The 13,802-nt window shown below is 43.9% G+C and overlaps 1 protein-coding gene across 2 annotated transcripts in view; it reads right to left on the reverse strand.

Annotated features, from left to right (window-relative positions):
- The window catches only part of LOC131890434 (vang-like protein 1), a 34,607-nt gene that overhangs the window by 15,992 nt on the left and 4,813 nt on the right, over positions 1-13,802 (reverse strand). Inside the window, exons 1-3 of one of the 2 annotated variants that reach the window (XM_059239775.1) lie at positions 8,932-9,388; positions 1,972-2,847; positions 1,256-1,430 (exon numbers count right to left, since the gene is read on the reverse strand). In XM_059239775.1, coding sequence (XP_059095758.1) covers positions 1,256-1,430; positions 1,972-2,426 — 630 coding nt within the window. In that variant the 5' untranslated portion in view covers positions 2,427-2,847; positions 8,932-9,388. Of the gene's footprint in view, positions 1-1,255; positions 1,431-1,971; positions 2,848-8,931; positions 9,389-13,802 lie in introns of those variants that run through there. The other variant, XM_059239773.1, reaches the window with a different exon arrangement.

A 13,802-nucleotide genomic window follows, 5' to 3' on the forward strand; every position in this document is an offset into this window, starting at 1 on the left:
TCGAAAGATGAGTCGGAATTATTATTTGTTTCCATTCCCCCTTTCCCTTCTGGCAACTGTTGGAATGGTTTGTCGTGAACCAACTCGCACCCAAACCCAACAACAGATGGCCAATGAAAGAGAACCGGAGAGACATACATGCACACAAACAGAGAATATAGGGGGGAAAAAAATCCTATTTTCAGCTCTCTATAGATCTTAGCAAGCCTTTTGAGTTTAAAGAAATTCTAACCGAAAAAAACAGAATCAAGACGCAAGTTAGGGGGCCAAAAACGAACGAAAACCGAAATTTCTGTTTCACCGGAGGTGTTTCGGTTGGATATCTGAAATAGTGCATTTCACATTGTGCATAAACAATGCTCGTGTGACAAACAAAATGTGTATTGGGGCTCACTGTTTCCAAATTGAGCTTTAATGTTATTTAAAATTGAATGCTATTGGGTCCGATAGAAAAACCAAAAATAAGGAGGCAAATAGGAAAATTATGTTGTCAGTTCCGGTTCGCAAACCATAAAACCAAGATTTCGGCCGTAATTCTGACCATAGCAACATTCGGTCCATCCCTAATAAATGTGAAAGAGTGTTTTGAGAGGTCGCTGGATCGAAATAAAGACAGCTCCCACATGCAGTAGTATACTAATACTTGACCAAACTCCAGGGTAGATTCTCTTTGTCTCATCAAAATACTTCAGGAGACAAAAGTTTTGAGCCTTGGCGGCATCGAAAAGACATTTCCAAGTTTTTTCTCATCCCCTTTCAATGTTTGTGGTGTCATCTTGTCCGAAAAAAAAACGAGAGGGAAAGGAATGTCTTCAAGAGCTTCTTGGGTCTTTGGGGGTGACACGAAAAGGGTGCAATTCACAACATCTGCTTTTGAAGCCCCCGAAATGGCCAAGAATGCAAACCTACATTACACGTTTCAGACTACAACTCAAGCTCGCTCATTTTTTTTTTTAGCGACGTGTGTTTTAGTGGGTTCCCCTAGTTTTCGTTTTAATGACGCCTAGTTAACCGAGATAGTTGTTCTCTTCGTGCTTTGACAAAGCTGACTTTAGGGTGCATTCATTCCGTGGACTCGACTCTTAGATTTTACTGTAGGTGCTCCAATTGGAGTGTTTTTTCCCTTCAATTACAGGATTTATGGGGTATTCCTGCCGGCTTGGTTAACTGTTTCCTGTCTCGGCGAAAACCAGGCTACATTCATTTGTTGAACTTCAACCATGTCAAAGCATACATGGTAGATTGGTTGCCTTACCTGATGAAGGATCTGGACCTCGATCCTCTCCGATTGAGGTTGGTGACCATTGGCCAATCGATAGGCCTCGGTTGAGGGCAATGTGACCGCGGTTTGGTACGGCGATTCCACACTCATCATGCCGTAATTGCCATTGATGTTATTCAGGCGATTCGAGGGCGAGCTCGTCAACACGCTGAAAGAGTGGGGAAAGTCATGAGATCGTTTGACAATCTCGCCTTGCCACTGGCCATCAGTCCGTTGAAGATTGATCACAAAAGTCCAAATGTTTGCTTTACAATCACTCGAAACTCAGTTGGGAAACTGATTTTCTTCCCTCTCTTTTTAGTCCAAGCCATCCATGACACAGCATGACTTTCAACAAGTCGCCAATCCTGTACTGTGTATAGTACTATGCAACGTTGAAGTAGCGAGACTAGCTTGCTCCTGCACTTTTCGAATCCTAGTCTCCCGTCTCCCCAAATGCTACTAATCTTATACCAATCCACACAGTTGCTTCTCATGCAGTTCAGGTGTGGCTGGAAACACTTCCCTCAAATTGGCCTCCATTGCCCGTTTCCGTGGCTCTTATCAATCTCAACATCTCAGCTCAAAGCAAAGTTCTATCAGACAACGAGTGCCAATAAATCATCTCCAATATCAATTCAACCAAGACTCTCGCATCTCATTGATGAACCATGAGAAGCAAGCTACCAGTTCATTCTTCAAGGCCTGACCTGTTGACAGTCCGATGGTTGGGGGTCATGCTGACGTTGTTGCTGTAGAGACGGTTGTTTGCATTGAGTCCCAATGAGTAGTTGCTCAGGAGGCTGGTGGGCGAGAGGGGCGGAGGCGTCTGGATCCGCCCCAAATAATGAGACGTCATTGCATTGTTCGTGGATGTCGAGGTGCTGGAGTTGGGCAAGGGACTGTTCTCGCTCAAACCGTTTGTTAGGGTTGTGCCGGTATTAGCGTAATTAGAATACTTGGAACCGCTGAAATGTCCCTGGGAGACGGGACTCCCGCCGGTCAGACCGCCGTTTGGGAGACTGGGTCGTTGGCGGTGATGGGCCGGGGTCGTGGTGGAGGGACGACCCCCGCTCAGCTCCGAGTGCCCCGACAACACGCTCTCGGTATCCATTTTGACCCAACTGTTGGGGGAACTGGGATTGGCCGTCAAAAGGTATGGCATTCAATCACGATAAGGTCCGATCACCTTCACGACTCGGATCTCCCCGGGGGTTCACACTACTTTCAGGAGCAATGTCCGTGGTGTGTCTGCTGCTGGTTGTGTTATTTTCACTAATTATCCACTCGGGTTGGTGGGTCGACGAGCCAGTAGCTGGTGGTTCATTTGTCGACTCCTCTTCCTCCCTGGCTGGCCCTTTCTTTCTCTGCGAGGAGAAATGGTTTTGGTGGTGGTCGTAAAATTGGGATTTTTACGAGTTCCCATGGATTTGGTTTTCGGCTTCCCAAGTTTTTTTCTTCTTCGTTTTCTTCTGTGCTCGGTCACTCGGTCGACATTTGACCAGACCGCAACGAGAACGGGCTCTTCTCTCGTCTCATCATGATGAGTTTTTTCCCCTAATTCCCGGTTTAAATGGTAGCCATTCCTGAAACCGACAAGAAGCCACTGGTTAATCAGCTATATCTATCAATAATATTCAAGTGGGGTGATCCGATTGTATTGGGTAAGACCTGCGGCCTCTCACTCTTATATGGATGGTCAGTGGCTTTCTATCTAATGGCGTCCAATCCCAAGAATTTGATAAATTTCAAGAGTCTGGACATTGCATGGAAGATTTTCACATTTCACGCATAGTTTTCGGAATAAATCTCACATATTCGGGGTTCTCGAGCACGAATTCCTGCCGGTTTTCGAAGTAAAAAAACGCTTTCAAACGCTTTCAAGAGCTCTCGGTAAGTAAAAGATCAGCTTCAAATTTGGCGGCATCTTCAAAAAGAGACGGACGCCCCCGCAGCCCTTCCACGCCCTCTGGCGAGCGTTTTGTTGCTGATCAAACCGGTACATTATGTAACCTGTATGTACTGATACATAGAGTACGTTAGCACACCCATCTCGCCTTGATGACAGTCCAATTAGGTTTTGTTTTTCAAAACAAAGCCAATTCAGAGTGACAGCCGTGGGGTAAAATAATCTGCATGGTTTGAATACCTGCATGCCTCTAAGGTTTTGCCCTTTCTGAGTCGACGTCCAACGCTCATTCCTTGAGATCGGCTCCGTCCGAAACGTTGAATCCTGAGAGTCTGGAGTTTCTATAAACATGTGAGGTTTCCCGGGAGATCCTCTTTGTCACGTTGATGGCTCTCAATTCGCACATTTTCAGGAGGATTTCAAAGAAAATGAGCTCATTTCAACGGATCCCACCCAAAGGACGTTCAGGAAGGGTTAGGGACGCATCCCTCGAATAAAAAGAGAGAGAAGTTCCGAACTCTTGAGAGGTGTTCCAAAACTTTTCTCTTTCTCCCTTACCCCCTTGAGATGCTAAGGTGACATGTCTGATCCATGTTAGTCAAAGTTGAACATCTTGCTTGGCCTTGTAGGATTTTCAGTCAAAAGACACCCAGCACTTATTTTCCATTTGATCATCTGGTCTGATATGTTCGAGTATGTTCTTAGGGTACAAATTTGTGGTTGAGCTCACTTCTCCACCGCCAGCTAACACAACAGCTTTGTTGAGGTAAATTGATAACCATCAAGAGACACGATTTTTTGGTGGTAAAGCACCCATCATAACATCTTCCCATACATGAGCAAGCATCCTCCAACCCTTAGTACTACAACACCCTCTTTGGTCTTGAGCCAGTCGGGTTTCGAACCAACGCTTTTGAGTAACCACACACACTCTTGGCCAGTCGAAACTGATCAAGGGCTGCATGATCATGTGATCTACGGATTGAAGCCCGATGACCATGTATGGCATGCTGATGTTTTTGATCCCCGGAGACTCGAAGAAGATGTTATGCTTATCGGCAAGATCTCACTTTTTAATATTACCAAAGCCCACTCAAGTTTGCCGTTAAGAAAATATGAGCCGTGCTCGTTCAGGAAACGCGAGGATTCATTCGATTCATGGATGGACAATTAAGACAGCTATCTTTGACTTCAGAAATTCACCTCTAGGCCATCCTGTGGACACACACATATTTACACGCAAGTCATATGGAAGATGTACGTAGAGATCTTAGAATTGAGTGGGAATGCGAGAGATCATCTCATAACATGCTCAAGGAATGTGTGTGCTTACGCTCTAATTAGAGAGCTCTGGCGAGAGTCAATATCAAGTCTTCCCCCAGACCGTTTTGTGTCTTCCCTATTGTCGCTTCCTCCTCTTTAAGCAAATTAATGAGGTTGTCGTAAAAAGCACAGAGGGAAAGAGAAATCTCAAGCTGTTTTATGTAATTAGTCCAATGTTTTATGGGGATTAGAGACGAAATATGTGCGCATAATCCGACGAGATGCTTTCAGGGCATTGAGAGCGTTTCATATTAACCCTAGAGTTTACTAAATTCTTGGGCAATTCTCTGTCTTTGAATAAATTCGTTCAAAATGCATTTGGAAGACCTTTGAAGACAAAATGGATGTTGATTGGATATTCATTAAAATGCTCACTCACTGACACAACCAAACAGAGCTTGCTAGAATGAGAGGGGGGTTGAGTCAGGCCCACGGTTGGGTTTGTAATACAACACTTTGAGACAACCAAGCTACCATAGGTGGGCATTACATCGTTAAGCTGTGAGAGTTGATGAACGAGCTTGACTCTGTTGCCTAATGTTGATTTAACAGATTTTATTACGTTATATTTTCTATTTTCGTCTTGAACTACTGGGAATTCCATTTCTAGTTGCCGTAAGGAAGCCCGCAAAAAATTGAGCCAACACCAAAACTAACTTCCGTTAGCTTTTTGGTTCGATGGAATTGACGTTCCTACTAATGGCGAAGATAAGCACTTTTATGCGGACGAACAGGAACGCAATGAAGTCATAACATCTTTCAGGTTGATGCGATGTAAAATTTCACGTGTTTCGTTTGGTCAATGGCAACGAATTGACAATTGACCTCGTTAACATGTGGTCTATCGATGCCCATCACTGCACGTAGCCATCTATGTTCACACACGCGCTCGAGAGATCCGCTCTTTGCGAGAAGTGGTTTGGAGCTTGACGTGCAACCATATGCCAGATATCACGACCATTCGAGAGTCCATACTGAGATCGACTCGGACTTTAGCTCAAATAGTAACACTAGCTAACTTTAGATTCTTTTCCTCTCAGAGATAACTTTGAATCCGAGACTTCTTCACAAATTAAGAGCAAGTTTTTGAAGATAATGGTTTTGGTGGGTGAACTCAATCAATGCAATTGGCCATTTTTCGATATCTAGCCATTTCCAACTCCCAAAGATGCCAAGTCTTTGACGGAAAAGTGCGAGAAAAGGACCTTGACTACTCGTTCGGAAGTGCATTGGTTGGCCTGAGCCCGAAAAGACTTCAAGACAATGCGGAATAAAAGGAAGTTCTTAAATATCACCAATGCCTTGCGAAAACACTCGTGAAAAGTTGCAAATGTTTGCACAGGCATTCATTTTTTATGGTAGCTCATTCGAGAAGACATCACCTTGGTCGGGTTTGCCAAAACAATTCCATGCCTTAATACTTCACTCAACCATTTGTTTTCCAAGCACTATGACCGTATTAATCCACCCAGATAACACACTACATGTAACATGTGCCTTTGTGGAAACCATCCCTGCTGGTTCTCCCTCAAATAAAACCTCGTCATCGTAGCTACAAGCTAAGCGTGAGGGGTGGGTAAGCCTCATTAGACCAGTTCAAGCTGCTGACTCGGAATACTTCAAATAAGATAAAGACTATCTAGTCTTTCGGAGAATATCTATGATGAGTCAAAACCCTGGGAGCCGAATTGGACTGCAGAGGAGCCCGGTTCGTGACTCGCCATGTTGTTGTTATGCATGTGAAGTGGAAATAATGCCCACTTCAGGCCATTGTGTGTCACCCTGACTGGTTCAAAGAACAACTAAATCCAGGCAAAAACCATTGAAATCAAATCAAAGCTTGAAGTCTCCCCCCCTTCGTCTTCCATTCGCCCAGGAGTTGTCCATGGATATCCAGGATGTTTCTCATGAATCACTACCGTTGCCAAGGATCCCTCACCATTGATTCGCCTGCCATGAGCTCGAGAACGAGCCTCCAATCCACCAAAAGCCTCGTGATGGGATCCACAGAGCATTCAAGATTCAAATTATTTGCTGAGTGGAGGCAATACGATTGTCTGAACTTGTGCACAATTTTTCGAATGTTGTCAGTGGGTTTTGAGGGATTTCCTTCAGATTTCCTTGAATTGAGGTGGCTTGAGGGAGCATAGCTCAGCTAAGAGTGAGTGGTCTACATCGTGGCTGGAATAGTAAAGCTTGACAAATCATCGCTTGATCCCCCTTGAAATTAAGAACAATTGAAGGCAACCCAACCCAACCCACCCTTCACGCGTTCTGAAGTAATGACTCCCGCTAAAGAGGACAAAAACCAGGTGGAAAAGGATCCCGAAAGCCAATTTTGAGCGGCTTTACGATTAGCACACCACCAGGACCATCATTAAGATTTCAATCAGCCTCCAAGAGTGATGAATTCTGTCCATTTGGGAGAAAGAGCACCAACGAGAGCTAATCTGAGAGCTCGGATCTCACCTTGTCAAAAGTCCATCATAAACTGACAAAAACCATCGGGCGCTGATGGCCTCACCATGATTCTCATCATTATTATACAATACACAATACGCACTAAACAGTCTCAGTATGTTCAGCTGTACAGCCTATGCTGGAATGTATTATTCAATTTGGTATTGCCTCAGTGAAATTTGAGATGACATCACAACTGTACTGGATGTACGAGTACACAAAGAGTGGATGCGGATGGAATCGCGTTGGAATGGCGACGAAGTCTCTCTTCATAATTGACTCTCATCTACAAGTACTTCCATCACCGTTATCGTCTCTATCGCTTGTAACCCTGTCACGGACTCCACTGAAAATGACGGCTATCTCGAATTTTTGCCTCCCAATGACATCAAGTGCCTGCCAAACGACCCGGCAAACTTGCATGTGTACCTTAACATGCATGCTTCTACGTACGTACGTGTAGGTACTAGGTAGAGCCTGAATTTGGAAATAGGGTACTTGGTCTGCTCTTTAAAGAGTGAGTCTTTCCAGCCCTTCGGTTCTTCAAAGTCGAGTGGTTAATGTCAATGACAGACGCCAGGGTCCCCCTAATTATTTCTTCAAAGATCTTCCTCAGCAGCGTGCTTGCTGCAGGAGCCTCTCTCTCTCCATCGGATTGGATGGAGCATTGATGACCGACCCCGGCTCTTCAAGAGTGTCCAGAGAGCTTTGCTCGTCCGAGTTCAGATGAAAATCAGTTGAGAAATGTCGATTCCGACATATTCATGGGGAGTTGTGTCAGGTGGAGGGAACGAACCAACGAACCCACGAACCCACCTCATGAGAACCACCTTGGACGGAATCAAAGCTGTCAAAACCCATCTTCATCTCTCTCTTTCTCTCTCTCTTGGGTTCGTTGCCTTGAAGGAAATGAATGCCATTATTACTGAAGTGGGGAAAACAGATTGGAAATCGAGTTTTGAGTTCCAAAACGGAGGACAAAAAACTTTTGCTCCTCATGAGATGAGATGAAGCAAGTAATGAGGGAGAGGCTCTTAATGTGCCTTGCTCAGCTGTTTTGAGCCGATTTGAAGGCTTATGGTCATTCCGAGACTTAGCGCTGGCAAAAAATGCCTCTAATCCGAGCACAAAAGATCATTACTCAAAAATCTTATGAGGGGTTGATGCATTGGACCACTGAAGGAAATTGAGCCGGTTGCAGAATGGTCCTTTTTCTTGTTCAATGCCGACATCCATGTCTCGACAAGTTTGATGCTCAAGCCTCCAAAACTAATGTATGTATGCTTCATCTTATTTCAAAAAGTGTTGAACAATGGCCGTTTTTGAAAATGAGATGTCAAAACATCGGAATGAGTTGAGGGGGCCCAGTGGGATCAAGTTTGAGCGGGACAAGAAATGCTCGGCGAGCCAATGAGATGAGAAAATCCTTAACGAATGCTGAGCCTCTTAATCCATTCATGGACAACGACAACTACAAAATCCTTGTCATGCTGTAATGACTGGAAGGAGATGAATAAACGAATCAAGCGATTTCAATTGAGCCAACAGACAAGGATTAGCCGACAAATCTTCTTGCGCCATTTCGGCTACTCAAATACCGAAATTGGAAATTGGTAATCAGGTTGTCTCTTTTTTGTGAACCACGGCTCTTTTTTTCATCACAGGCCAGCGTGAGCATGAGCAAACTTTTTAACCTTGGACTACAGGCTGGTGAGAAAATATTTTTTTTTCTGACTCACTGGTTCGCGTGATTATCGAAAACCAAACCCTGAATGGAAGCAAAAAAAGTCATGTCTTGGGAACTACGTTACTTCGCAATGGAATCCATTTGTGGGTTTCATTTCAACTACGTACCGGCAGGTCAATGACTGGATTGGCCGGATTCTTGATTGAGGCCAGCTTTCCAGACCCTTTTGAGGCCTTGGGAAGTTAATTACATTTCAACTCGATGCATTTCTCTGCCCTTTCGGATGCTTACCACGTTTTAGGATGGGGGAGGCAAGAAGATGCACATGATTTGGTCTCTCAAGATTAGTGGAAACATGGCCACCACCAGCGAGATTGTGATTCAATTTTCGCATCTGTCTTCCGGCGAGCAATTTGCATGAGAAACACGCTGCTCATAAATCAAGGACGCTCCTGACTTCAGCGCTTCTGGCCAAATCAAGAGAAAGAGACAGAGAAAACATCGTTGTATACCTTGCTCCACAGTTGTTTCTCGAGTTTGTTAGCACCTTGTTGTTAAGAGCGGATCAATTTGTCATCGCTCTCAGTCTAATTGAATTTTGGTTCATGTCAACCTGCCAAATGGTCTCCATAAACATGTCTTTGACCTGCCTGGGCTTGATGGGTTTTATTATGGAGAAGAGATTCCTCTTGATTCCTGTCAATTTTGGACGTCCAGTGGGTTGATTTAGTCCAATGTAATGACCTCAATCAAACGTTCCAGTCGTTTTTACTGAAAGAGTTGAAACACAAAAAGATGACCTCTGTAGTCTTCTTTGTGGTTGTCATTGAATGCTTAAATGCTGTTTTGAAACTTGGTATATTGATTCTCCCAAGGAGCAGAAGTGCATTTAAAGATGCTCCTCCTCTGCTAGAGATTGTTTTTTACCATGCCCAAAGGGGCCAGTTCAAATCAGATCAGCTTTTAACTGGCCATTTTAGATTGGACCTGAGCTGCATTCTAATGAGTCCCTTGTGCAGGCTGATGTTGGACGACTTACCGTCAAGTTTTGAGCCATCTCCACTTTGTTTGAATTCAAAACCCATGAACCATATTGGTGAAGGGCAAGAAAGAGGGGGTAGGTATTTTTTGACGCTGAAATTTGAACATGCAAATATCCATTTGGAGGCGAGTGGTTGAAGGGAAATCCATCATAATTGATGATAAATGAGAACAAAAACCCCACCTACAAGCCCAAACCATGATGTCTTCTTCATCAACTCTCCAACCAAAAGCACAGAGGAGCAATTATCTAACAAAGCAATGCAATTCTGAACAATTACGTGCTTTTCCGTCGAGAAGTTGCCCCCTCCTTCCGGTTGGTGGCGCCACAACCACAACTGCAACTCTTATCTCAAATCAAGGTGAGAGTAGAAATCATATTTCTTCCTAAGTACCTAAAAGGCCATTTGTCAGTTGTTAACATGCAATAGAGGTATCCAGGAGCAATAAAGACGCTTGTTTATCCAGTACATATAAGGCTTGGGAAATGAATGATTTTATTTTATGTGGACAGATAGCTTGCCCTCCTGCCATATTAGGTCCATTAACCCTTTGGTACCCTTCAAGGTGCTTGGATAAGATATGGAACTGAACTGTTCGATTCAAACCTGTTGGTCTCTCAAACAAAAACGAGAACCATTAAAGAGCCTTTTCAGCCAGCTATGAATTGAATAAACACTAACTAGTCCGGTTAAGATTATTTTTCCTTCTCTACTGTAGCTCAATCAGTGCTGCCAGCCAAAACAGCACACGACCAAAAATCCCCTTGGGCTTGGCAAGTTTCGAAATAGTTTCATGCATGAATTTCAATGTGAATGGCAGGTCAATATTTCTCAACTGTCATTCCACCTCAGCATCACGGGGTGAGATAAAACACCATCATTATCAACACTCAATATCTCATTCTTTTTCCGCGCCAAAACAGTGGGAATTTGGAATTGAGGAGAGACGTCTAATGATATGCAATTGACACCTCATCAGCCCGTGAAGATTTCTGGTTGCGCCCTCGTCAAAACCATTCCAGTGAATGGTGAAGGAAGAACCCCCCAGTCAAGGGGGGTACCTCCCTGCGAAATTCTCACAGCTGTTAGATATTTTTTGTTTGCTCTTCTGATGACAATGATTTCTTGCTCACCCTCCTTCAAAATGGGGAGCAAAGGGCAATGCTCAAGTGATTTCCAATGGTCCCTTAAACTTTCCTACAAACATTTCTCAAGTGTCTCCACATCCGCTGATCTGCCTCCCTAAAGCCTCACTTGCACAATACACATTATCACGTTATTAGGTGCTCACCATTGTCGTGCAATTTCACATTCGAGCTCTTCCAACAGAAAACAAGAAAAAAAACTTATTCAAATTCAAGCCCAATTCGTGGCACACCTTTACCTTTTAGCCACCTTTAATGAGCGTGGTTCTTTTTAGGGAATTGGTTTAAATGGTGGGAGTTGAGGAGGTGCTCCTGGTGTTTTTTCGCCTCTTCAATTTTCTCAGCTCTGAAGTGCTGATCTGATTGCGTGGGTCGCTTAATGACCCGCTAGCTGTGAATGGGAATGCTTAGACCTTCCAAAGTTGGGTCTGATTTGGTCACAACAAACTTGACACCCGCTCCAAGTCTCTGTCTATCCAATCATTCCGGCGGGTAATCAAAAATCTCGTCTCCGGAAATGGTTTAAATATTTGACGGGGATCCCGACAAGTTTCACTCCACCGCAGAGGGTTGAGCCTGAACTCTACAAGCGAGCAATAACGGTACGAAGAAGAATTGTTCCTATCACTCCTCCACTTCGACAATATGACCCTCAATATTTCAGAGCCCAAAGTAGTCACTCAAAGCTAATGGATTTTTCAGGGGGGGAATCCGATCAACCAAGGAGCTCATTCCAACCTGCCTGGGTTTGGCTACTGTCCCAATAGTTGGGTTCGCACCAGTTGGCTGACGAGTTCGAGAAATCGACGACGAGCGAGTTTAAAACGAGTTTTCAGAGATCTTCGGAGGGTTCGAGTTCTTTTTCCATTCCTTGAGAGAGTCCCACAAGTCGTCTTTGATGTTCATCAACATCAGCAGACTCGTCCAGGGATATTTTGGACAAGATTTCGTTGAATGCTTGGTATGTTCGGTTCGGACTTTGGACTTCGGACTCCTTGCAGCGATGCACTAATTTGCGGAATAGCTGAACTTTTTAATTGGATCTAAAATAGAGGAGTCTCCAAGCGGTGGCGGGAATTCCAATACTTCTTTATAGTTCTGGCCGTCGTCTTGAAATGAAGCTCCCTGGTCATTTTTCTTTATTCTAAATTAACACGACGTAGAGCACTTAGTCGAATTGGAATGGATTGTCAACAGCTGACTCTGATCAACAGAGAACCGAAAATCTTATATGTCTCAAAATTTATCTCAACGCCCGCACTCGCATTGATCGATTGAAAAAGAGATTTGCCAACGATGCTGTAAAACATGCTTGCCGATGGATAGTGGGTCAAAATGGGTATTGAAATACTGAACAGAGGACTAAGGGCTTGCTCATTCCAATGTGCTACAAATAGGTCGAAACAATAGGCTGGTCTATTTGAAGCTACCGTCGGTATGTCACCTATTTGCCAATGACTTTCAAAGAATGCTGCTTCGTATATCAGTTTTGAAGATGACAACTGCTCGTTCCCTTTCCAACTGTTAGTCTCGCTCCCCCTCAGGTGTTTGGGAAAAACTCGACTCTTGATTGTTAATGGTTGCTTGATGTTGGATAATTAATGTGGCATACCTGAAATGAAGTATTCTTCATCTTTGTGAATCCATACTCAAGGGGAGGGATGGGTCAGCCATGAGCAATTTCAGGGCTTGTTGTCGTCCATCAGTGGGGGTCCAGTGATCCATGGTTAGAATCAGAGGACTGGATAATTTTTCAAACTCTTTACCAGACAAGCCTAGCTATGGACGTGCCATTTGATAGGGCACATAAATCAGACCTTGTGTTTTTTCCTTCTCAATTGATCTCACATCTCATTCTAGTGCTGAGTGAACTCGTTGAATAATGCTTCAAACCAACGGAATCTAGATGTTCAACAAGTTCCTTGCGATTGATATGGGCGTTGTCGCCTTGGTCTTCTTAGTAGGGGGCTTCTGGTTGCGCGTCTCTCTCTCTTTCTCGGTTTTTGCCTGTAAGTCATTTGCAAGTTTCATTTAGTTTTTTCCCCTGGTGCCCAGGTCTTATTTCTTTTCGTAGTTGGTGGGAAGATGGAATTTTAATTTCCCTCGAGTTCCTCATTTGGAGTTGACCACCAGCAAAGCAAAACCAAGTTGGTCGGTTGGTCGTTCGGTAGCAATTCTCGCACAGCTCTCAAGCCAAATATAAACCAGTTCTGAAGCATTCTACCGATATCGGGCCTGCCGAAATCAGTGGATTGTCAAATAGATTTAAGAACTTTGCCGGATGACAAGTGACACCTCTCAAACATGTGTCGATTATCATCATCATAGAAATGCAATTTAAAAGTTTCAACATTCCACGGTTATGGCCCAATTCTGGATGCCTTCGACTGAAATTGTGAAGAGACGGCATATGATTCATCGTTTATGTCTCATTTATGCCAGTGTGTCAGCACTGACAAACCAATTGATTTGAGTTTCAATTCCATTAGCCTTGGGGGAAGCTGTTGTACATAGTTTCTGCTCAACATTGCACTAGTCATTTCAATTTATTAGTCATGGGAAATCTAGACGTGCTGTAATTGGGGAATTAGAGCGATTTCGTGCTTTCAAACCGGCATTAGCCATGACTTTGGATTATTTGAATCCAAGCTTCCAAATCGCTATCCTTCAAGCAATTGGATTTACCTAACTGAGCACAACCTTGCTGCTGGTTGCCGGACATGTCTCCTGGTTGTTTTAAAAGGAAAACTAGATGATAGAGCTATGTGGTGATAAATTCCAATACGGGTTATCCTTCATATCCCACCTCCATTTTATGATGCATCATGTACCATGAGAAGAGTAGGAGAAAAAGTTCGGGAAATTTGGCCACACCTTTAGCAGCTCGTTAAATTTGACCAACTTTTTTACGGCTCCTCGCCCAGTACTACATACACTCCATGTAGTAAGTACTTCCGAGCGTCCTGATATCGGG

The sequence above is a fragment of the Tigriopus californicus genome, chromosome 11 (genome assembly GCF_007210705.1).
Source record: "Tigriopus californicus strain San Diego chromosome 11, Tcal_SD_v2.1, whole genome shotgun sequence".
Taxonomy (NCBI): Eukaryota; Metazoa; Arthropoda; class Copepoda; order Harpacticoida; family Harpacticidae; genus Tigriopus; species Tigriopus californicus.